At 42.2% G+C, this 24413-nt stretch overlaps 2 protein-coding genes across 3 annotated transcripts in view; one reads left to right on the top strand and one right to left on the bottom strand.

The window, feature by feature from the left end:
• The window catches only part of IQGAP2 (IQ motif containing GTPase activating protein 2), a 375241-nt gene that overhangs the window by 254588 nt on the left and 96240 nt on the right, over positions 1–24413 (top strand). The window lies entirely within an intron of this gene.
• On the bottom strand, positions 7357–14310 carry F2RL2 (coagulation factor II thrombin receptor like 2). Its single transcript, XM_073624017.1, has 2 exons — positions 14085–14310; positions 7357–10833 (listed from the first exon to the last, which is right to left on the bottom strand). Exons 1-2 carry the CDS (start codon positions 14176–14178, stop codon positions 9743–9745), a joined length of 1185 nt encoding a protein of 394 aa, XP_073480118.1. The 5' UTR covers positions 14179–14310; the 3' UTR covers positions 7357–9742.

Genomic DNA, 24413 nt, shown 5'->3' with positions numbered 1-24413 from the left:
CAGACATGCATCAGTCTTGCACAGATGTATAGTTACAGATGCATTTGGAGATCCGTACACCTACCAAACTGTCGTTTGATTTAAACAGGCTGCCTGCATGTGGCTACACAGAGCACCTGTGCATCCCACATGGGTGAAGACAGCCACACACACATGTGAATGAGGACTAGGGCTCAGTTCACACTCCCCCGACCTACACTCTCCTCTACTGCCCGATGCTCCAGTGAGCTCTGGACGGGCAGAGCATAGCGTCAGTGACTGACAGTCACTAGCTCTCTAAACAGTGAAGACCGAGAACTGAGCCAAAAAATGGCCCGGTCATTCTGCAGCCAAATCTTCCAGGGCTGAAGTGGTTAAGGGCAACAAAACAGTAGCACAGTATCAGAAAAATAGAAATATATTTATTAGTATAAAAAGTATGGTGCATACATCACCATGAAAAAAGTACATAAAAACATAAAGCAGAACATAAATGTAAATGCAGTTCCTTATGTATTGAACCCGACGTGTTTCAGGATATAGAGAGAGTCCTTTCTTCAGGGGCAGTCCATATAGGGTATTTCTGCTATACAATATTTTAGAAAGAAACAGTCACAGATCAGAATCGGGGATACAGGAATATGAAGGAGCATTGTTGAAGCATAGTCTGGAAAAGACAACATACCAATCCAAAATGGAGTCTGCATTGGTAGGTATCGAACCTGATGTATATAGGGCTCAGAAGTTTCGAAAAGATGTGGACTAGTGTGAGACCCGGCAGGGTCATCGTAGGTTAAAGGTTAGGAGCAGCCGGTAAGATGGAATTGGTAACCCATTCACCCAAATCGCACGCCTAGAAGATATTGGTGATTTTATTGGTAACGTTGGAAAAAACCAAACAGAACTCAACTATTTCTGTAAATAGAGTGATTATTTTTAATCCCATAGTTGTAGAGGTATAAACATAAAATAACAAATATAGTAATCTATCTAACAGAGTCAATGTTTAGACAAAATTAATTTGTCTCAACATTGACAACATTGATCTCGGATGATCAAGGAACGCATACATGCTGCAAGATGTACACCGAGTAAGCATCTCCACAACCACCGGGCATCGTACCTACTAATTTTTTTTAACAGATACATTTTTATTTGTCTCCAAGAGGAGAAACAAGGTGTACAATACAACAGTACAACATACATGGCTGCATAATCCAACAACAAATGGTGTACAATCATTTGTTTAGGTTATAAAATTATAGGTTCAAGTCCGTATACAATAGCGTGTGTGGAGGAACAACATGTGTCATTCTAGCGTAGGTACCTTGCAGGAGATCAAATCAGAAGTCAGTTATTTCCTAATCCCGGGGGGTGGGCAGGGATGGCCAGAGAAGAGGCCACACATTATCCAGGATTCATCCAGAAGAGAGTGCGGGGGGGGGGAGGCACGCAGCAATATTGTTAGGCACCTCTTCCCTGGTGGTAAATGGGTCCTTTTCTTTCAGGGTCTCCAACATAGATCTACCTTTCCTTGCTCCGTGCATCCCACTGTTCCCCCCCCCCCCATTGTTCAGCTCTTTGCCCAGCTACTCCAGATTTTGTCAAATTTTTTGGGACATTTGCGACTCATATAGGTGAGTTTGTATAAGGGAAGGATGGAGTCAACCAGGGCTTTCCACTGCAAGACCGAGGGAGGATCTGGTTGCTTCCAATTAAGGAGGATCGCATTTCTGGCATAAAATGTTGCATAAAACACAAGCAGCTGTTTGTGTGTATTTGATGCCACTCCATCACAGATACCCAGAAGCAGGACCAGCGGGTCCAGCCCCAGCGAGAGATTTCCAACCGAGTTGATCATTAGGACCACTCCCCAGAATTTTTGTATGAAAGGGCATGCCCAGACTACATGGAGAAAAGTACCCAGCTCCATGGTGCATTTTGGGCATCTATCTGATTGTGTGGGGTATATTTTCGAGAGCCTCTGGGAGGGTATAGTACGCCCTGTGTATGAATTTAAGCTGAATATACCTCTCCTTAGCAGATATCATTAGGGGTATATACTGTTAAATCCCTTCCTCCCAATCGTCATCCTCTAGGACAGGAATATCTGTCCTCCATTTTTTAAATAGTTTTGTTCCGCTGCTGGATTCCTCAGAGGATATCCACAGATATAAGGAGGATAGGATACGGTCAACATTCTTAGAAATTAGAAAGCTCTCCACTCCATGTGATTTAAGGGAAACCCCGTTAGGAAATTGTGCCTGAACCGCATGTCGCAATTGGAGGTAGCGGAAGAACATTCTAGATGGAAGCTGAAATGCATCACGTAGGGAATTATATGTGAGGAGTGTGCCGCTTGGCATGGTGTGTTGTATTATTTTAATACCATATCTGGCCCATAAGTTTGGTTCAGAGACAGATTGCAGTTGGCTCAGTTTTGGGTTCCCCCATAGTGGTGTATAGGGCAAGATGGTGATGGGTTTGTTTAATTTAGCTGATACTTGTGACCACACTCGAATCATAGTCTACATTGGGGTTTTGATTTCTGGGTGTGCTTTCGGACCTCTAAAAACTAGGTTGCTTAGTGCAGCGTATGAGCCCAGGATTACCGCCTCTAAATTCACCAACGGGTTGGAGCGTGTTTAGGTAAACCACCATCTCAACGTCACCAACACTGCCGCCCAGTAATACTGCTTGAAGCAGGGCAGTATGAGTCCCCCAAGAGAGAGGGGCAGCTGGAGGGTAGTTTTAGCAACTCTAGGGGTGGCACTGGCCCATATGAAGGCGTTCACTGTCTGGTCGACCTTCCGAAAAAAGAAGTCTGGAATAGGTATAGGGGTGTTACGGAAGACATATAGGAATTTGGGCAGGAACGTCATTTTTGAGTAGGTTGATCCTACCAACTGGGGTCAGGGGCAGGGACTTCCAGGCTTGGCATTTAGTGATGAGACTCTGGAGCACCCGGTATACATTATCTACAAGGTATAGCCTAGGATCCCTCTGAACCTCTATTCCCAAATATCAAAATTTTGTGGTGGATTTTAAGGGTGTATGTGTCATTAAGGGGGAGGCCGTCTGAGAGAGGGGGAAGAGTATGGACTTGTCCCAATTAATTCGGATGCCAGAAAAGGAGCCTTATTTGTCAGTAAGTCTTAGGACCTCCTCTAGGGATGTGGACGCGTCAGAGAGGTATAGGAGGGTATCGTCGGCATAAAGGGAGACTTTATCAGTCAATGGGCCCACCTGTATTTCCCCAACAGTCGTGGAGGCCCGCAAGAGGATGGCCAGGGGTTCTATGGCTATGGCGACTAGACCTGGGGAAAGGGAGCAGCCCTGTCTAGTACCCCTACCCAGGGAGAAGCTGGAGGAGAGGAGGCCGTTGGTTCGCACCCTGGCTGTGGGGCATTGATATAGTAGCTTTATCCAAGATATGTATGTATGTATGTATTTGGGGCCAATATTAAATCTCTCAAGGACCCGCCAGAGGAATTCCCATTCGACTGAGTCGAATGCTTTTTCAGCATCCAAAAAGGCTACAACCCCTTGTGACTCTTCAGTGGCTGCCAGGGAAATATGTGTGTATAGGTGGCGTATGTTTATATCAGTGCCCTTGCCTGGCATGAAGTCCGTTTGATCGCCATGGACTAGGGTTAAGATTACTGAGTTAAGTTTATTTGCAAGGATTTTGGTAACAATTTTGACATCTACATTAAGTAGCGAGATCGGGCGATACGATAAACAGAGGTCTGGACCTTTATTAGGTTTAAGGATTACAACGATCACCTCCTCAGACATGGTGGGTGGGAGACACCATCATACCTACTAATTTAATGAGGATTGGGGATTATACCCTGTCCAAATTACCTAAAAACTAGCTTCCTGACACTAATACTCAACCAGACAATACACAGGTACTCACTGACCAACGTGCACTCGCTGACCAACATTACATTTTAGAACAATTTTTAACTTGCAACATTGGCGCAAGTGCATGATTATTTTGGCACAGCCTATCGGACATTAACCACTTCAATAGGACATTTTCACCCCCTTCTTGCTCAAGCCAATTTTCTGTTTTCAGCGCTGTCGCATTTTGAATGACAATTGCGCGGTCATGCAATACTACCCAAATGACATTTTTTTATAAATTTTTTTACCCACAAATAGAGCTTTCTTTTGGTGGTATTTGATCACCTCTGCGTTTTTTTTGGGGGGGGGGGTGGTTTGCGCTATAAACAAAGAAGAGCGACAAGTTTGAAAAAAAGCACAATATTTTTTACTTTTTGCTATAATAAATATCCCAGTTTTTTTTTTTTTTTTTTTTTAGTTTTTCTTTTTTTTAATTTTCCACAGTTTAGGCCGATATGTATTCTACATATTTTTGGTAAAAAAAATCGCAATAAGCGTATATTTATTGGTTTAAGCAAAAGTTATAGCGTCTACAAAATAGGGGATAGTTTTATGGCATTCTGCGATTTTTATCATGGTTGTGACATTGCGGCGGACAGATCGGACACTTTTGACACCATTTTGGGACCATTGGCATTTATTCAGCGATCAGTGCTATACAAATGCATTGATTACTGTATAAATGTCACTGTCAGGGAAGGGGTTAACACTAGGGGGCGATCAAAGGGTTAACTGTGTGTCCTAGGGAGTGATTCTAACTGTAGGGGGCGGGGACTCACAAGGGGAGGAGACTGATTGGTGTTCCTCTGTACTGGGAACACATGATCGGTCTCCTCTCACCTGACAGGACGTGGATCTGTGTGTTTGCACACACAGATCCACGGTCCAGCTCAGTTAACGGGCAATCTCGCTGGTGCCCGGCGGACATTGCGGCCGCCGGGCACGTGCATCAGGTCCTGAATGACGCGGGGGAGCGCGCGCGCCCCCCAGACGGCTGGGAAGCCCAGAACATCATATGATGCTCACCCAGGATGGGAGATCCCTCCTGCGGACGTCATATGACTATATGCGGAATGTGAAGTGGTTAATAAAAAAATCTTGCATATCCCTTTTAATGTGGCACAGCTGACATAACAACACTTAGAACGTGTGTAATGGCATTGTTAATTTGGCACAGGGAAGACGCACTGTAATTTACACAAAAAAAAAAAAAAAAAATACTTATTCCCCCTTTGGTAATTCATCCCCTATGTTCCCATAGAGGCCAATAGGATTTCAGCTGTTATGATTCTACAACCCCTGAGGATGTTCCTTCAGTTGTTTATTGTTGTAGAAAAAAAGCAGATCACAGACATGGCCAAAAACTAAAGGCATTTCAAATGGCAACTTTCTGGCTTTAGGAAACACTAAAAGAAATCAAGAAAAATAATTGTGGTGGCCAGTAACAGATTTAAAGAACAAGCACAGGGAATAAATTATGGAATCACTCAATTCTGAGGAAAAAATTATGGACTCACCCTGTAAATTTTCATTACAAACACTAACACCTGCAGCAGATCTGCTTGTTAGTATGTAGGTAAAAAGGAGTGATCACACCTTGGAGAGCTGTTGCAACAAGTGGACTGACATGAAGCATGGCTCCAACACCAGAGATGTCAAATGAAAAAAAGGAGAGGATTATCAAACTCCTTAACCACTTCACTACCCGGCCATAGTAAAATGACGTCCACAGATGGGATCTCCCATCCTGGGTGGACGTCCTATGACGGCCTGGGCTTCCCGACCGTCTAGGGGGCGCTCACGCGTCGCTCGGGACCCGGTGCATGTGCCCGGCGGCCGCGATGTCCGCCGGGCACCCGCGATTGCCCGTTAAACGGGCCAGACCATGGATCTGTGTGTGTAAACACACAGATCCACGTCCTGTCAGTTGAGAGGAGACTGATCTGTGTTCCCAGTACAGCGGAACACTGATCGGTCTCCTCCCCTTGTGAGTCCCCTCCCCCTACAGTTATAATCACTCCCCTAGGAAACATTTAACCCCTCGTCTCCCCCTAGTGGTTAACCCCTTCCCTGCCTGTCACATTTATACAGTAATGAATGCAATTTTATAGCATTGATCGCTGTATAAATGTGAATGGTCCAAAAAATGTGTCCGCCATAATGTCGCAGTCACGAAAAAAAATCGCGATCGGCGCTATTACTAGTAAAAAAAATAAATAAATAATTTTTTTTTAAAAATGCCATAAATCTATCCCGTATTTTGTAGACGCTATAACTTTTGCGCAAACCAATCAATATACGCTTATTTCCATTTTTTTTTTTTTTACCAAGAATATATAGAAGAATACGTATCGGCCGAAACTGAGAAAAAAAATTGTTTTTAAAAAAAAAAAAATTGGGATATTTATTATAGCAAAAAGTAAAAAATATTGTGTTTTTTTTTCAAAATTGTCTTGTACTCGGGCAAATGCTCCCGATGCTTCCCCCGATACCTTGACTGTCAGCGGTGATTGGCGCGTGGGGGAGTTACAAGCTTCCCCCCCGCGGCTTTCAGCTGCTTTAGTGACATACAGCGGTGATCGGTGCTTGTAACTCCCCCACACGCGATCACCGCTGACTGTCACCTCATCCCCCTTAGTCCCCCTCCGTTCCTCTGTCCCCCTCCGCTGTCCTGCTCCGTTGCTCTGTCCCCCTCCGTTCCTCTGACTCCCTCCGCTGTCCTCCTTCTTTGCTCTGTCCCCCTCCGCTGTCCCCATCCGTTCCGGCTTTCCACTGTCCCCCTCTCTCTTCCTCTGTCCCCTCCGTTCTGCTGTCTCTCCGCTGTGTGAATGGACAGAGTCAGCTGACTCTGTCCATTCACATAACTGAAACATTGTAATCACCTGTGATTACGATGTCTCAGTTTATGAATGGAGAGGAGCCGCTGTCTTCTCTCCATTCATTCTCAGTGCTGCAGAGAAAGGGACTGGGGAATCTCTATCCTCTGTCTCTTTCTCTGTCTCAAGGGGGAGATATCAGAGGTCTGTTAAGACCCCTGATATCTCACCAAAGCCCCCCAACAGGGCTGATTTAAAAAAAAAACACACACATAGTGCAATAAAGAATAAAAAAAAATTAAATTGTAAAAAATAATAAATGTAAATGAAAAAAAAAAAAAAAAAACACACACACCGTTCACTCCCCCCCCCCCCTAAAAAAAAAACAAAAAACAAAAAAACACTGTCACGTGACATAAAAAAAAAGTATCGGTATCGGCGAGTACTTGAAAAAAGTATCGGTACTTGTACTCGGTCCTAAAAAAGTGGTATCGGGACAACCCTAATATATAGATATAGATATAGATATAGATATAGATATATATATATATATATATATATATATATATATATATATAGATCTCTATATAGATATATATCTATATAGATTTATATATCTTTTTTGTTAAATTTATACAACACACTGAAGCAGTTTGAAATGGTATAAATATAATTTTGAAAAGTACAGAAAAATATTAATCAGTTTAAAGGATGCAAACAAGCCAAAACAAGTGTGAATGATATCCAGAAGACTTTCTTTTCTAAAGTCAGTAATTGCACTTCGTTTACAGTAATGTTATTAAAACGTAATCCAGTATAGACCTGTTCCAGAAGATTTCCCAGTCCTTCTGGGTAAATCTAAATCCTGGAACACTTGATTTAAGTAGTAATCCTTGCCCACAAAACCGCTAACATTTCTGTGCTGGTGCACATGTGCCCTGTCTTTACAGGGAAACTTCAGGCCTCTTTCACATGGACGGCTGTTCTGCCGCTGTTAAAAGCATGTTTTGTTATTTTGAAACTCCAGGCACAGGGATCACTTGCAGTTGTACATTGCGATTAGCAGCGTTTACTTGCGTGTACATGCTGCTGCGTTTAGCTGCGGTGGAACTTTCTTGCCATTTCTAATGTGCTTCCTGTTGTTTCTTTCCTCGTTGCCACTGCTATACGCAGGAGAAATAGTACACTGCGATTACCTGCGGTTATGTGCAGATAGCTGCGCTAAATCGGTCCTGAATATTAGATGCAACATATTTACAGTGCTGGTAATGCTGTATTCCAGACGGTGCACCCAGCATTTTCTTGGTATCATAATCATCATCACTATAAGATACAGAGCTGACCCATAGGGCAGAGAGGGAAAAAAGTACAGACACACTGCTCCAGTACTGATCACGAAGCACAGCAAGTAATGAGCTGCCTCATTGTACAAATATAATTCCAAACTTGTCACAGTAATAAATAAAATAAATTGATAACTCTAGCCAAGACTTTTATTTTGGTTTGGCTAGAGTGGGGAAGAAGTATAACCTCTGGGTTCCTGTGGTTGAGATTTCCCTTCACTGGCCTATGACTAATGTCTCTAGGGATGGTAAGAGAATGCACATTTTTTTTTTTTTTAGCCTGCAAAGCAATCCACACCCAAATCGCTTTTCAAATGAGTTTGGTAGGCAGTGCGGAGGTAATATGTTGCCTCATCACTGCCTGAGTTAACACTTCAAATGCCGCACTACCGTGACGCTATCACATGCATACAATTGTAGGGTGGTTGCAGGGCAGCCCAATAGACCTGCATTAGTCGCATTCAGTGTAGGCAACACCCACCGAATGTGACATGGTGTTTAACATTTTGTCACGGCTGTGGCATGTGTGCAGCGGTCAGTGGCTGCATGTCACCGTTGAAGGGGGCAGTAAAACCAGGCAGTTGAGCTCATCTGCAGATGTGACACTTTGGAGAAGAGTTCTCTCACTTTTAACCACTCCATACTTTTTTGGCTGTACATTCACTTTAAAAAAAACAAAAACAAAGCCGTTCAAACAGTAGTTGTGACCAAGATGTGGTAACCTGTAACTCTCAACCAAATACTGTAGGTACCTCCATTAAATTATAACTACAGACAAACTTTTTCAAGTTTTGGAAATTTGGGGGGGGGGGGGGGGAGTTTTAGCATTTTTAAAATTTTTATTCCACTTAGATTTTGTTAACAAACATTTTTACAGAGAACTGTTGTGACCCCTTACGTAATAGCATCTAGTAGGCACAGCTACATTATAATAGCATTGGTTCCAAGAGAGCAATACATATTTTACAGAGTAGGAAATAAAATAACAATAACTTGCAACAGAGTCATTTTTGTTAATGCTGGGCAGACACCCCTTACATGTTAAAGCACTGAGGATTATCCCCCTGTTTATAATGGTATTCTCTCATTACAACCTCTCCATCGGGTTTTAATTTCTGCGTATGGTGCCATTGGGAAGATTTCCTTTACGCTTATAACGTCACTGGGACATGAAGTAAAGGGAATCCCCTGGAGACAAACGAGTAGCGATAAAATGCAGATGAAACCTCCAGCCATTGTGTACCTGTTAACTACTTTTACCAGTAACATTGCCACTAGGACAAGTTGGAAAATTCCTCAGTTGGGTCAAACCCATCCATTCTCTCCAAAACTACAAGAAAAATTTATGGCTAGAGTTGCACTTTAAGAAATTTGTGGGTGCATGGTCTTATTGAAATAATACCCATTTGACATTAGTCTCAGGGTGAGTGACATTAGTCTCGGGGTGAGTGTTCATGTGTGAATCAACTCTTGGACCTTCTTTACTTCCTCAACTTTTTAAAGCTGACCATTAGTAGATGGTATAGTTAGTATAAAGTGCATTATATTGTAATCTTTTCTATTCTTTCCATGGCAGAAAAATATAATTGTGCATCATTACATGTTCTGTATGGCGTATTCTTTTCAGAAATCTACAAACGATCAGTAGATGGTGCAGTTATACCAAGAGTCACAGACCAACTGACTTATCCTTTACGGTCCCAAAAGTTTCATCTGTGTTTCATTAGACACCTTATTCATTTCAGAGTAGTTTTTGGATAGTTTTGTGATTTCAGACATAAGGAAATAGAGAAAAGGGTCTAGGCAACTGTTCAAACTGCTGAAACACAATGCTATGAGATAGCTTCCATAAAGTTCATCCTTGTAATTGTAGTAATAATTGACCTGGTGAAGAATGAGCATGATATTACTGGGTGTAAAGCACAAGGCAAATATAAGCAGAAGCAGGATGGTTATTTTAAGGTACATGAATCGTTTCTGGTCTTGGGTCCCCAGAGTTCTTATGATTGAGAAGTAACAGAATATTATCACGGTGAAGGGAATGAGATACCCAAACACAGCAAGTGATATAAAATAATAGAACTGGAATTCATCAGCAGAGTCTTCATATATGTCATTGCACAATGTAAGCTGAAGTTCCTTCAAGTAATATGTCTGCTGCTTTGTAACAAATGGTATCATGAACATGAGGACAGTAATCCACACGAAGCAACACTGGAGGACTGCACAAGTCCGTTTAGGTAAACTCCGGTATATGAAGGGGTGGACAATGGCGATGTAGCGGCTCACACTAATGCACATGAGGAGCAGAATTGAGCAATACATGTTCCCATAGAAGCATATAGTCACAACACTGCACATTGGCTCACCGAATATCCAGTTGTTCCCATTTAGGTGATATGCCGCCTTAAACGGCAGCATGAGGCAGATAAGTAAATCGGATATGGCCAAGTTGGTGTAAAATATTGCCGTGCACACGGTTTTGGTCTTTGAAAACAGCATCCGTAAGGTAAGTGTGTTAGCAGGAATACCAATAAGTATGACTATGATGTATATGGATGGTATCAGCTTTGTACTTGTAGAGCTTCTTAAGTAAGCCAAAGTTGAATTTTTGACAATTGTCTGATTCACTGACGCAGCTTTCTGGTCATTGGATGTTGTTGGGTACTCTTGATCATCGGTAATACTAGGAATTGGTTCGAAATGTTGGATATGCTGACTTGCTCGAAAAGTCCTTGGATCTACGGTGTCGGTCTCATTCTTTGAAACTTCTGAAGAATTGTCTAAAATAATTCATGATATATAAATGAAATATTAATATTATCTTTGTTTAAATATTTTTTAAACTAATTATTCTTAAATAGTTAGACCACAACTGTGAAGTATGACAAAAGTTGTCCATTTTGTCTTGTTCGCTGTGATATATGCGTATAACATAAGGTTACAAATGAGGGCAAAGTTCTGAACTATGTAAATTTTTGCTGCAAGTTGAAAACCTATACATAAAGCAGAACTAAACTCAATGATCTCACGGTTTCCCAAAACAGTTACATTTAAGGCATGCCATGATTGATGACTGTCACATTTGTTTTTGCTGTCAACCAAACTGGCAAGCCATCAATTGACTGATGGCATAACTGATCACATGTGCAGCATCGTGGGAACTGCAGGTCAAACAGAGGCTAAGATTTGAGTGAGGCCCCCAAAAAAATGTAAACGCGAAATACCCCCTTCCCCAAGGAAAATAAAAGTGGTTTTTAGTGTAGCGGGATGGTTGGAGGCAGGGAAATAAAGTGAATTTGCAGGGTGAAGTTCCACTTTTAAAAACACCTTGTTTATTATTGTGGCCTAAGATGTGGTAAAGTCTTTGTAATTTATTCCTTGATTGCTTAATTTGTCATCTCAGTGTTGACCAAGTTGAGGGCAAACAAAAAGCGATCTTTTAGCATTTTTGTTTTGGTGAAAGCTGCAGTGTATGACCAGGCATAGATATGCTGATCATCTTTAACCACTTGCTTACTGGGCACTTAAACCCCCTTCCTGCCCAGGCCAATTTTCAGCTTTTAGCGCTGTCATTCTTTGAATGACAATTGCACGGTCGTGCAACACTGTACCCAAATTAAATTTTTATCATTTTTTTCCCACAAATAGTGCTTCCTTTTGGTGGTATTTAATCACTACTGGGTTTTTTATTTTTTGCTAAAAAAAACACAGAAGTTTTTGAAAAACAAAACCGTTTTTATAGTTTTGTTATAAAATTTTGCAAACAGGTCATTTTTTCTCCTTTCACTTTTGCACTGATGGGCACTGTTAGGTGACACTGGGCATTGATAGGTGGCACTGGTTGGGCATTGCAATGCACTGGGCACAGATACTTGGGTAATGTCTCACCCGCTTCGGGACCGCTGTCCCTCTGACACAAGCCGGTGATCATATTACCAATCTTTTGTTTATATCACGTGATCAGCTGTCATTGACAGCTGAGAACGTGGTAAGGGACCGGGATCTCTCGGTAAACACAGAGCATGCCGCTCGCACCCCGCAGGGGGCGAGCAGGCAGCTCATGCATGGGAGGATGTCTGTTGACACCCTCCCAGCAATTGAGGTCCGCGCTGTAGCCGTCATTCGGCTATAGCGCGGGCATGAAGCAGTTACAGTGATACTAAAGGTTTGTTTTGTTCTTTTTTTCCTAATAAAAATAACAAACATACTCTCCTCTGCTGTGAAATGGTTTTGCACAGAGCAGCCCCAATCCCCCTCTTCTCGGGTCCCTCTTCGGTGTTTCTGGCCCCTCCTTCCTGTCGAGTGCCCCCCACAGCAAGCAGCTTGCTATGAGGCCACCTGAGCTGACTGGTTCGGCCCCACCCCCTCTCTCTCCTGATTGGCTAACCTACTTTGACAGCAGGTGGAGCCAGTGGCACCACTGCTATGTCTCAGCCAATCAGGAGGGGAGTCCCGGATGACCGAGGCAGTCGTGTACATCTCTTAATAGAGATGGGGCTCAGGTAAGTATTGGGGGGCTGAGGGGGGCTGCTACACACCGAAGGCTTTTTATTTTAATGCATAGAATGCATTAAGATAAAAAAAAAAAAAAAAAAACACCTGCCTTTACAAACCCTTTAAGGCCATGCACACTCGACGTTCCAAAAAAAAGTCAGTAGGGTTAGCTGTAGAATGAGTTTTTCAGCGTTTTTGCAGTAGCTTTTTTTGGTGTTTTTTTTTAGCTTTTATTTTTAGCAAAACTATACTCCCAACAAAAGCTTATGGCTTAAAAATGCTGAATAGCCATGTTTTTTTAGCGTTTTTAAGCTTTAATCAGAGTTAGAGCATTTTTACAGCTGAAAAACTCCTCTCAAAACCCACTAGTTCTGGGGTTTTCAAAAAACACTGATAGCAGCCTATGTGTGCATGGGCACATAGGATGACATGCTGGGGAGTTTACTGGCTGCAGAAAAAACACCTGAAGCCAAAAAAGCAGCTGTAAAAACATCCAGTGTGTATGAAGCCTTAGTCCTGGCAATCTTGGTAGGACTCGGCACCAGCCATTACATGTTTGTGGCTAGAGTTCTATTGAACTGTTTTACTTCAAAGTACAGGATCAAATGCATCAAGGACTGGAGCAAATGTATTGATTTTGCATAGTGCTGATTTTGCATAAACTTTAAGGTGGCAATGGATGTTAGATGGAGGTTTGAAGATCAGCCTACTGCTGATTCTTTAGCTGTTCAGATGGATCCTGATGTAACACCCACACTTGGTTGGTTGCTGGGCACCCTTGGTAACGGTCTTATTTCAGAACAAAATGGTAATCGGATTAACAGAGCCAATCATATCGGTCATGATTGGTCATCAGGAGGGGTGTATGTTGTGGTATCAGAATGTCTATAGATGTACAAACATTTTTCTATCCAACCAAAATTTGCTAGGGGTAGAATTTAACAGCATTGCTTTAGACAAGATTGTTCCTTTACATAATTATGAATTGTTTAACAGTGTGAACACTTCCACATAGTGCCTAATTTTCTGATAAATTAGATTATTTACATATTTTTGTCAGATAGACAATAATACTTTAGTTTTAACTAAGACTCCAACTTAAAAGACTTGATTATTATTTTATTCTTTGTTCGTATTATTTTATTTTTACAGATACTTGTTGTGTAGTGCATAACTATCACAAGACCAGTTACGGGTTCTTGTCTTAGTCAAGCTATGATATGCTCTTGACCTCAGGTGAGCCAGGCTTGCCTAACTGAGTATTATTTCTGGATATGCGACTCAAGTCAAGTTTTATGATTTCTTTTGTCTTTTTTTTTTTCAATATTTTGTACTTATTGGCTTGTTGCAGCTGTGTTATAATGTCTGTAATATGCAAAACCATAAAAAAAGAAAAAAAAAAAGACTGACTTGATTATCCAGTTTTATTAGATCATGTAACCTTACACCATTGCACAGCTGCAGCTTGCCGAACCCTCTTCTGTGTCTGTAGATATTAGTAGTAGATAATATATAGGTAGAAGGTCTCTGTACTCACCGACCAAACAAAGCGTAGACTCTAAGAAAAGAATCAGAACTAGCAGGGTCTTCATTTTCAGGCTGTGGGTACAGTTCATGCTATGTGTAGTCATAGTTCTGCTCCTAATAGCAGGCAGTGATGTGTCCTCGATGGCTCCATGACAAATGTGTGGTCACATACAAGGGCAGGAGCTTCGGGGCTCTGTAACTTGTTTCCTCCTCCTTCCAGGGAATGACGCAGTGTACATGACTAGACAAGGAGGATGGAAGAAGGAAACTTTCCACAAATGCTTCTTAACTCTTCAAAATGATACCGTTTTTTAAGTGATAAGAATACTATGAGGACTGCATAGTTCCAATCACTGAGGGCAGAGTATGGGGCAACATTTAGAGCATAACTTGAGGTTGGTTGTACACCAATTAACAGAGACCGTTTTGATTCAGCTTTATTTCAATCTCTGTATGTGCTAAAGACTATACCAGAAGACCTATATTGTCTGAGGGGGTTACACAGGTATAAAGACAAATTTCTCTTACAAAGATAAGCTGACAGTTCTCTGCATTTCTCACAGATTTTATAGTTGTGAAAGACATACAGCAATAGGAAGTCACATGATCAGTGAGGCAACACATCGGGTGGAGCCCTGTGACGTCACTTCCGGTGTCCATCGAGAACGGAAGTGTGGTGAGAAGGCGAGTGTGTCGCTGCCCCTACCTTTACTGCGGATGTTATCTTCTCATATAAGCAGTTATTGAATAAATGTGTTATTTTTAATTGGCAATATTGCACTATGAATATCTTTGTTCTCTCTGAGTGACGGCTATACAAGAGGCATGTTACTGGATCGAGCCCCTAAAGTCCTGTTGTAATCTACAGTGGGGATCTGATGTTTCTCTGATCATTTCTGGAATAGCGTTTGATCATAGAGGCATAGCACTGGAGGGTGTCTTTTGTGACGTACCAGCTGGGTTTCCAACAGCTATCCTTTGAGCTTTATCTGACCTTTTGGTCATATCTGGAGGTGAGCGGCCAATCTATAAATTTACTGGTGGTGGTCTTCTCTCTGATCCCTACCATTGTTATAGTGATTTATACTTCTCCTCTATCAAGATGTGGACTGATTAGTCATCCCTATTATATTTTTGCACTTGGATATTTTGTGCACTTGGTTTTTATTTCTATTTTTATTTTATTTTTGGACTCTCGTTATTCATTTTAATAGCTGTTTGCATTCACTTTATTCCAACTTTATCCATTTTGTGTTTTTGTATTACACTCACTTGGTGTTATCAATTATTGCATATTTATTTAGTGAATAGGGGCACCATTATTTATTACATATATGTTAGTGTTTTGGGTGCACTCCCTAGTGTTTGCAGCTGTTCACAATATAATTTATTTTAGGTTTTCACATAGTAGCGCGCAAGTTTTTCCATTTACACAGAAATTACAAGTAAACCTTACTTGGAGAGTACTGTACATTTCCTTGACTATAACTCCTGGAGTTTCCAGAACCAGAAAAGAACATTTCTGTTATCACATAGCTGCAGACAATTGAAGGATGCTGTGACCTGTTCAGGCTTGCCAGATAAATTGGCTTATTGCATGCAAAATGACAATAATAAAGACCACCAAACACTTTTCCTTTCGTTTCCAAACAAACAATGTAACTGTCTAAATTGCATTTTGAGCAGAAGACGCTTCTTTTTTCAATGTTTGCATGTTTTTTTTTTTGTTTTTTTTAAGGGGACACTAAAAAAAAAAATTACTCACAAAATGAATGAAATAAAAAATTAAACTTTAAATATTAAAAGTAAAAAAAAAAAAAATCGGCAGAAAAAAAAAAAAATAATTTCTTAATCATGGCTGATTAAGGGTAACTTTAAGATTTATCAATTTGTAAAGTTTCTTCAACTGATCATGTGCAGTAGTGGTTACAGTATTGTAGACCATCACATCTAGCGATTTGGGATTGTGTGCGGAATCGCCATGGATCTGCCCATAATTCCAAATCCCACTGCAATGCTGGCAAAATGCAGCATGCGTGCTTGTGTCATTTTTGTTAGCACAAAAAAAAATTGATTTTTGCCTGCAATTGCTGCGTGGCAATCTGCCTTGCGCGAAGCTTGTCGTCCAAAAAGGAGCAGGAGCTCCTTTTGAGCGACGAGCTTTGCGCAATGCGGTTTGCTGTGATTGCCACGTGACACAGCACCGCATTTTAGGTGCCATTAAAAATGAAAGGTACACAAACACGTGTACTGTGTTTTGCCAGCAGTGCAGTGCAATTTTGACTCTCAGGCAGAATTGCAGCGATTCCACCCGCAATCCCAAATCGCTAAATGTGAATGGGGCCTTAGATTGTAAAGGGGAAAAAATTAGCCCAATGGATCATAAACATGCAAAATGCTATGGCCTACATTACTCTAACCCCTTGAGGACCTTAGCCCTAACAGGTTTGCTTTTTAAATGCAGGAGGTCCAGTTTAAAAAGACACCCGAGCTACATCACCAATCTTGTCTTCGAATATCACCCAAACCGTCCTCTTCGCTCCTCCCACGACCTTCTGCTTTCTAGTTACCTTGTCTCCTCCCATGCTCATCTCCAGGACTTCTCCAGAGCCTCTCCCATCCTTTGGAACTCACTACCCCAATCCGTCCAGTTCTCTCCTACTCTGTCCACTTTTAAGCGATCCCTGAAAACTCATCTCTTCAGGGAGGCCTATCCTGCCTCCAGCTAAGAACCAAATCTTCTACTTCCCTCATCAGTTCATCCTGCAAAGTAACTACATTTTGTTTCACCTGCCCCTCCCTCTTAGATTGTAAGCTTATAGGAGCAGGGCCCTTCTATCCCTCTTGTTTTGAATTGTACTGTTGGTGTATTGTCTCCCTTTTATATTGTAAAGCGCTGTGCAAACTGTTGGCTCTATATAAATCCTGTATAATAATAACCATTGACATTGATGTCCATTGTCAAGTTCTGTTGTATTTATACCCCCACTGACAGCATGACTATTTTGCACACCCAAAATGCAGTGATCATAATTGGGAGTTTGATGAGCCTTTAATCCATACTGAGACACTGAATGGTGATGGCAGAGAAAGGCCAGGGGTATATTCAAAAAGTAGTGAAAGTGATCTAAACCAAACATTCACTGCAGATAAACCTGCCTGGTGAATGTGTTTTACTTGACAGTGATTGATTCACCTTCAGTGAATGTTGCCGTGTTCTTGAGCTCAGCTTCATATTGAGGATACTGCCATCCTGAACCTTATTCATGCCCCTAAAGTAAATCTTGCTTTTAGACTCCTTTCACACTGAGGCGGTTTTCAGGCGTTTTAGCGCTAGAAATAGCACCTAAAAACCGCCACCCATTCATTTCAGTGTGACTTTTCACACTGGGGTGGTTAGGAAAAGTCCTGCAAGCAGCATCTTTGGGGCGGTTTGGGAGCGCTGCATTTAACGCTCCCAAAACGCTCCTTCCCATTGAAATGAATGGGCAGCACTTCCAAAGCGCCTGAAAAGAGCTTCGGAAGCGCCGCAACAGGGGTGCTTTGAACCCCTTCTTTGGGGTTCAAAGCGCCACTTAAACAGTGCTAAAAGGCCGCTAAAACGAGCGTCACTTTAGGGCTGCCGTTACCCCAGTGTGAATGGGGTCTAAAAGCAAGAAGCATAAAAAATTTGCAATCTCACAAACCCTAATCTTGATGGAAATAAATACGGGTTTTTAAATGAAGAAGGGACGGGTTAGAACTTCTCTTGGTTTTGTGTTGCTTTCTAAAACTAAACAGCCTACTAATTATTTATTAGGCTCAGAGATATTGGAACCTGCAAAAGGCACAAATTTGCACCATTTCATCCACCAATGTACCGTTTCTCCAATCTCATGTTCCCATGACCACTTTTGCTATTGTTAAAGAAAAGCACTTATGATAGAAATACAGGGGCTACCATCACTACCCCCATCTGAAAATGCTAGTTGCCTGGCCGGTATGCTTAAAGTGGTAGTAAACTTTAAAAATAAAAAAATAGCCAGGCCCCCAGGTGGTTAATGCCACAATGTGCTAATATACACAGATCATTCACATAAGGGATTTTTTGTGGGTGACAGATCTTAATCTATACTATTTCTTTTGGTGGTATTTAATCACCACCGAGTTTTTTATTTTTTGCTAAACAAATTAAAAAGACCAAAAATGTTGAAAAAAAAAAAAAAAAAAGCTGCACTGATGGGCGGCACAAATTTGCAGCACTGATAAGCGGCACAAATTTGCAACACTGATGGGCGGCACAAATTTGCAGCACTGATGGGCGGCACTAATTTGTAGCACTGTTAGGCAGCACAAATTTGCAGCACTGATTGGCATCACTGGTGGGCACTGGCACCACTGGTGAGCATAGGTGGGCATCGCTAATGGGACTGCACTAATCAATGCACTGATTATCAATGCAGACCCCCCCCCCTTTCAGGAGAGCCACTTATTGGCTCTCTTCTTCTCACGCACTGTCAGCCGGCACTTCCTATTTACACTGTGATAAGCTGTGATTGGACACAGCTGGTCACATGGTAAAGTGCCTACATCATAATCTCTTTACCGTGATCGGAGATGTGGTGTGTCAGAGCGACACATCGCACCACCGATCGCCGTGCTGCGCGCTCCCAAGCGGCATGTTGTGAAGAATGTCCTATGACGCCCAGTCACAACAATGAAACCCCCGCCATTCTGCCATTTTTGCTATAAGCCAGACGGGAAGGTGTTAAAGCAGGGGTCTCAAACTGGTGGCCCCCCCATGCCTCTGCCTGTGGGAGTCATGCTTGTAACTGTCAGCCTTGCAATACCTTATGGGACTTGTAGTTTCACAACAGCTGGAGGTCTGCCAGTTTAAGACCCCTGTGTTAAAGTGTATGTAAAACATTTTTTTTTCTTGGTGACTATTGCCTCCAAAACAGAAAGGAATAGGTATTCCAAAATGTTTGAGTTGAAGTCATCAACAGGAGTCGAGGGGATATCTTCCAATAAGTAATCCAGTTCTGGTGACAATGGTCTTATTTACTGCAGTGTCTGTGGAACAGGAAGTGAAATATCTGAGACATGGGAAGAAAAAAGTGAGTTTTCCCTGCTCTATCCTAAACGAAGTTTTGACTTTCCATACACTTCTCACAATGTAGACATACAGCAAAGAGGCTTCAGACACAGGAAGTGTACTGCTATTTTTCAGGAGGAACATGACAAAGGGTATATTTTAAACCAGTGGTTCTCAACCTCAGTTCTCAAGTACCTCCAGTGACGGGGGGGGGTCGGGGGGGCGGTCTGCTGATTGGCCCCAAGAAATGGAACACCAGCCGCCACTGAAAGGAAGTATACATTATATTTATAGCTTAGCTTTGTTTACTTGCATTGCACAAAGCATCATGACAAATTTTTATTTTACTTAAATCACATGTACACGCATTATAAAATTTTACATTGGAACTGTTTAACTTGAAAAGCCCTAAGAGCAAGGCTGAGTCATAATACCGGGGAATAGGAAGCGAGTAAATATTTAACTGCACAATGGTGGCTCATTCCAATGTCCCTAATATATAGGTCAAAGTTTACCTGTTGCTTTCATTAAAGTGGTTGTAAACTTCATATGCATCAGTTCTCAAATACAGGCACCATTTTATAGTTTGTTCTGTAAGAATCCAAAGCTCTGTATTTTTACCTCCAGTATTTTCATCTCTAAGGCAGGCCACACACGGTTCAAATCTCTACCGGTTCAGCAGGGACCGACCAAGATTGGAACCGTGTATGGGCAGGCTGAATGTACCAAGTTGATCAATCAACTTTGGTACAACCAGCATGCTGGGTTTTACCTGTGATTATCGCTAGCAGCTGCTATACCTCTCCGAAAGCTATTCTTCAGCCTGTCATAAATGCCGCTACCAGACTCATCCACCTTACCAACCATTCAGTGTCCGCCACCCCTCTGCGCCAATCCCTCCACTGGCTTCCCATTGCCCCACGAAAAAAATTCAAAACACTAACAATAACATACAAAGCCATTTACAATTCTGCCCCGAGCTACATCACCAATCTTATCTTCGAATATCACCCAAAGCGTCCTCTTTGCTCCTCCCACGACCTTCTGCTTTCTCGTTACCTTGTCTCCTCCCATGCTCATCTTCAGGACTTCTCCAGAGCCTCTCCCAGCCTCTGAAACTCACTACCCCAATCTGTCCAGTTCTCTCCTACTCTGTCCACTTTTAGGCGATCCCTAAAAACTCATCTCTTCAGGGAGGCCTATCCTGCCTCCAGCTTACAACCAAATCTTCTACTAACCTCATCAGTTCATCCTGCTCAGTAATTACATTTTGTTTCACCTGCCCCCCCTCTTAGATTGTAAGCTCACAGGAGCAGGGCCCTTCTATCCCTCTTGTTTTGAATTGTACTGTTGGTGTATTGTCCCCCTTGATATTGTAAAGCGCTGTGCAAACTGTTGGCGCTATATAAATCCTGTATAATAATAATAACCATTGACATTGGTGTCCATTGAGCAAGTTCTGCTGTATTTATACCCCCACTGACAGCATGACTATTTTGCACACCCAAAATGCAGTGATCATAATTGGGAGTTTGACGAGTCTTTAATCAGTACTGAGACACTGAAGGGTGGTGGCAGAGAAAGGCCAGGGATATGTTCAAAAAGTAGTGAAAGTGACCTTCACCAAACATTCACTGCAAGTAAACCTGCCTGGTGAATGTGTTTTACTTGACTGTGATTGATTCACCTTCAGTGAATGTTGCCATGTTCTTGAGCTCCGCTTCATATTGAGGATACTGCCCTCCTGAACCTTATTCATGCCCTTAAAGTAAACCTTGCATTTAGACCCCTTTCACCCTGAGGCGGTTTTCAGGCGTTTTAGCGCTAGAAATAGTGCCTGAAAACCGCCACCCATTCATTTCAGTGTGACTTTTCACACTGGGGTGGTGCGCTTATGGGACGTTAGGAAAAGTCCTGCAAGCAGCATCTTTGGGGCGGTTTGGGAGCGCTGCATTTAACGCTCCCAAAATGCCTCTGCCCATTGAAATGAATGGGCGGTGCTTCCAAAGCACCTAAAAAAAAAAAAGAGCTTCGGAAGCGCCGAAACAGGGGTGCTTTTAACCCCTTTTTTGGGCCGCTTAAACATCGCTAAAAGGCCGCTAAAACGAGCATCACTTTAGCGCTGCTGTGGCCCCAGTGTGAAAGGGGTCTAAAAGCAAGCAGCATAAAAAATTTGCAATCTCACAAACCGTCCTCTTGATGGAAATAAATGCCTGGTTTTAAATGAAGAAGAGACGGGTTAGAGCTTCTCTTGGTTTTGTGTTGCTTTCTAAAACTAAACAGCCTACTAATTATTTATTAGGCTCAGAGATATTAGAACCTGCAAAAGGCACAAATTTGCACCATTTCATCTACCAATGTACTGTTTTGAAGCTGAAACATAGTGAGCATTGCAGCAGTGACATCAATAAATGTCACTTCAAATCTCATGAGACTAGCAGTTAGAGGCAGCATCGCTTTAACCACTTTAATACCAGCCACTTTTACCCCCTTCCTGCCCAGGCCAATTTTCAGCTTTCAGCGCTGTCGCACTTGGAATGACAATTGCACGGTCATGCAATGCTGTACCCAAACAAAATTTTCTGCAATTTTCTTTTTAGACCAATAGAACTTTCTTTTGGTGGTATTTATTCACCACCGAGTTTTTTATTTTTTGCTAAACAAAATAAAAAGTCCAAAAATGTTGAAAAAAAAAAAAAAAGCTGCACTGATAGGCGGCACAAACTTGCAGCACTGATAGACGGCACTAATTTGTAGCACTGTTAGGCGGCACAAATTTGCAGCACTGATTGGCATCACTGGTGGGCACTGGCACCACTGGTGAGCATAGGTGGGCATCACTAATAGGACTGCACTAATCAATGCACTGATTATCAATGCAGACCCCCCCCTTTCAGGAGAGCCACTTATCGGCTCTCTTCTTCTCACGCACTGTCAGCCAGCACTTCCTATTTACATTGTGATAAGCTGTGATTGGACACAACTGGTCACATGGTAAAGCGCCTACATCATAATCTCTTTACCGTGATCGGAGATGTGGTGTGTCAGAGCGACACATCGCACCACCGATCACCGTGCTGCGCGCTCCCAAGCGGCATGTTGTGAAGAATGTCCTATGACGCCCAGTCACAACAATGAAACCCCCGCCATGCTACCATTTTTGCTATAAGCCAGACGGGAAGGTGTTAAAGCAGGGGTCTCAAACTTGTGGCCCCCCATGCCTCTGCCTGTGGGAGTCATGCTTGTAACTGTGAGCCTTGCAATGCCTTATGGGACTTGTAGTTTCACAACAGCTGGAGGGCTGCCAGTTTAAGACCCCTGTGTTAAAGTGTATGTAAAACATTTTTTTTTTCTTGGTGACTATTGCCTCCAAAACAGAAAGGAATAGGTATTCCAAAATGTTTGAGTTGAAGTCATCAACAGGAGTCGAGGGGATATCTTCCAATAAGTAATCCAGTTCTGGTGACAATGGTCTTATTTACTGCAGTGTCTGTGGAACAGGAAGTGAAATATCTGAGACATGGGAAGAAAAAAGTGAGTTTTCCCTGCTCTATCCTAAACTAAGTTTTGACTTTCCATACACTTCTCACAATGTAGACATACAGCAAAGAGGCTTCAGACACAGGAAGTGTACTGCTATTTTTCAGGAGGAACATGACAAAAGGTATATTTTAAAGCAGTGGTTCTCAACCTCAGTTCTCAAGTACCCCCCCCCCCCCCCGGCCATGTTTTGGGAATTTCTCTTAGATAAAATAGCTGTCCAAAATACCAAGCCATTGACTCTGATTTAAAGCACCTCTGCAAGATAAAGGAAAACTTGCAAACATGGCCTGTTGGGGGTATTTGAGGACTGAGGTTGAGAACCACTGCTATAAAGAAAAATCACTTTTTGAATTCAGGTTCACTTTAACACAGCTTCTGTTTTGAAGACTTGCTGAGATATAAGAAAAGGTAGAGGGGTAAGGGGCGGCCGCAGTTGGCTGCTTCTGTCGGCCGATATCCCAACCCCCCACACAAGGAGAAACAAGGGGAGGGGACTATTACGGTACTCAAGATAGTTGGATATTTAGTAAAAGAAGGTTAAGAGGGAAATAATAAGATAAAAATTGAATTTTTAATAAGAAACAATTTTAAAAATTATTACAATGTCACATACAGTTGATATTCAAAGCAAGGGCAATATATACAACCATACGGATTACATCCAATAATGACAGAGGGTACATATATAGCTTGGATTCTCGACCGGTTTCGCGGTATTCACCGCTTCCTCAGGAGAGTAAAGTCTATAATGTAGCATGGAAATATAATAATAATGAATACAAACAAAACCAAAGATACATAGGAATTTTAAGTTGCAGCAAAGTCATTTCAATAAGGCATTAAACAATCACATACAAATTAAATATAATGAGGACCAGCTCACCCGTTCAGAGATTCTCTGTGAATATGTAGGGCCCCATATAATTCCCCCCGCGGCGAACACAGGGGATAACAAACAGCCTCTAGTAAATAAAATTTATTGAATAATTAATTTATAAGGGTCACTGGACCAGGAACTGAAAGAGAAATAAGGTATAGGGGTACCAGTGATACAGCTCTAAACTTCAAGAACCAGTGTGCCAAGAAAGATGAAGGGGATTGGATATATGAAATAGTGGTAGAGAGGGGATTAATAGGGGAATGGGGGAGAAGGATATGGGTCAGGAGGGAAGGGGGGGGGGGAAGGGGGGAAGGGAAAAGGGGGAATGGAGAGGAAGGGGGAGAGGGGGGAGGGAGAGGAGGGGAGGGGGGAGGAAGAGGGGGGGGGGAGGAGGGGGGAGGGAAAAGGAGAAGGAAGGGGGGGGGGAGGGAGGAAAAAAAGGGGGGGGAAAAAAGGGGACTGTGAGGGTCAGTAAAGACGCAAGGCCCAATACTTCCATATATGTGAAAAACAGGTCAGGATAAGGAAAGGTTGCACACAGGTATTAAGAGCTGACACTTACCCCTAGAGCGTTATTCAATTGAACAACGCCTGAGTTGGAATAAACAAAGGCAGCATGATAAGGATCATACAATGAGAAGTTGACAAAGCCAACGCTGTTGGATTAGCAAAGAAGCTGGAACCATCGATGTGGGCAGCAGAAAAGTCACTGCAGCAACTGCAATCAGAGTTTGTCAAAATTACAATCCACACTAGTAAAAGGGGGGATTTTTGCCCACAAATAAGTGGGAGTAGTGAAAGTAACAAGCTAGGGTTACAGTTTACCAAATTATGGGTGATAT

The sequence above is a fragment of the Aquarana catesbeiana genome, linkage group LG01 (assembly GCF_042186555.1).
Source record: "Aquarana catesbeiana isolate 2022-GZ linkage group LG01, ASM4218655v1, whole genome shotgun sequence".
Taxonomy (NCBI): Eukaryota; Metazoa; Chordata; class Amphibia; order Anura; family Ranidae; genus Aquarana; species Aquarana catesbeiana.
This window is presented reverse-complemented; position numbering and strand designations above follow the sequence as displayed.

Coding starts and splice junctions, on each gene's coding strand:
- F2RL2 (XM_073624017.1), bottom strand. CDS start 14,178: ATGACTACACATAGCATGAACTGTACCCACAGCCTGAAAATGAAGACC. Junction 10,834..14,084: donor GTCTACGCTTTGTTTGGTCG/GTGAGTACAGAG, acceptor GAATTATTTTAG/ACAATTCTTCAGAAGTTTCA.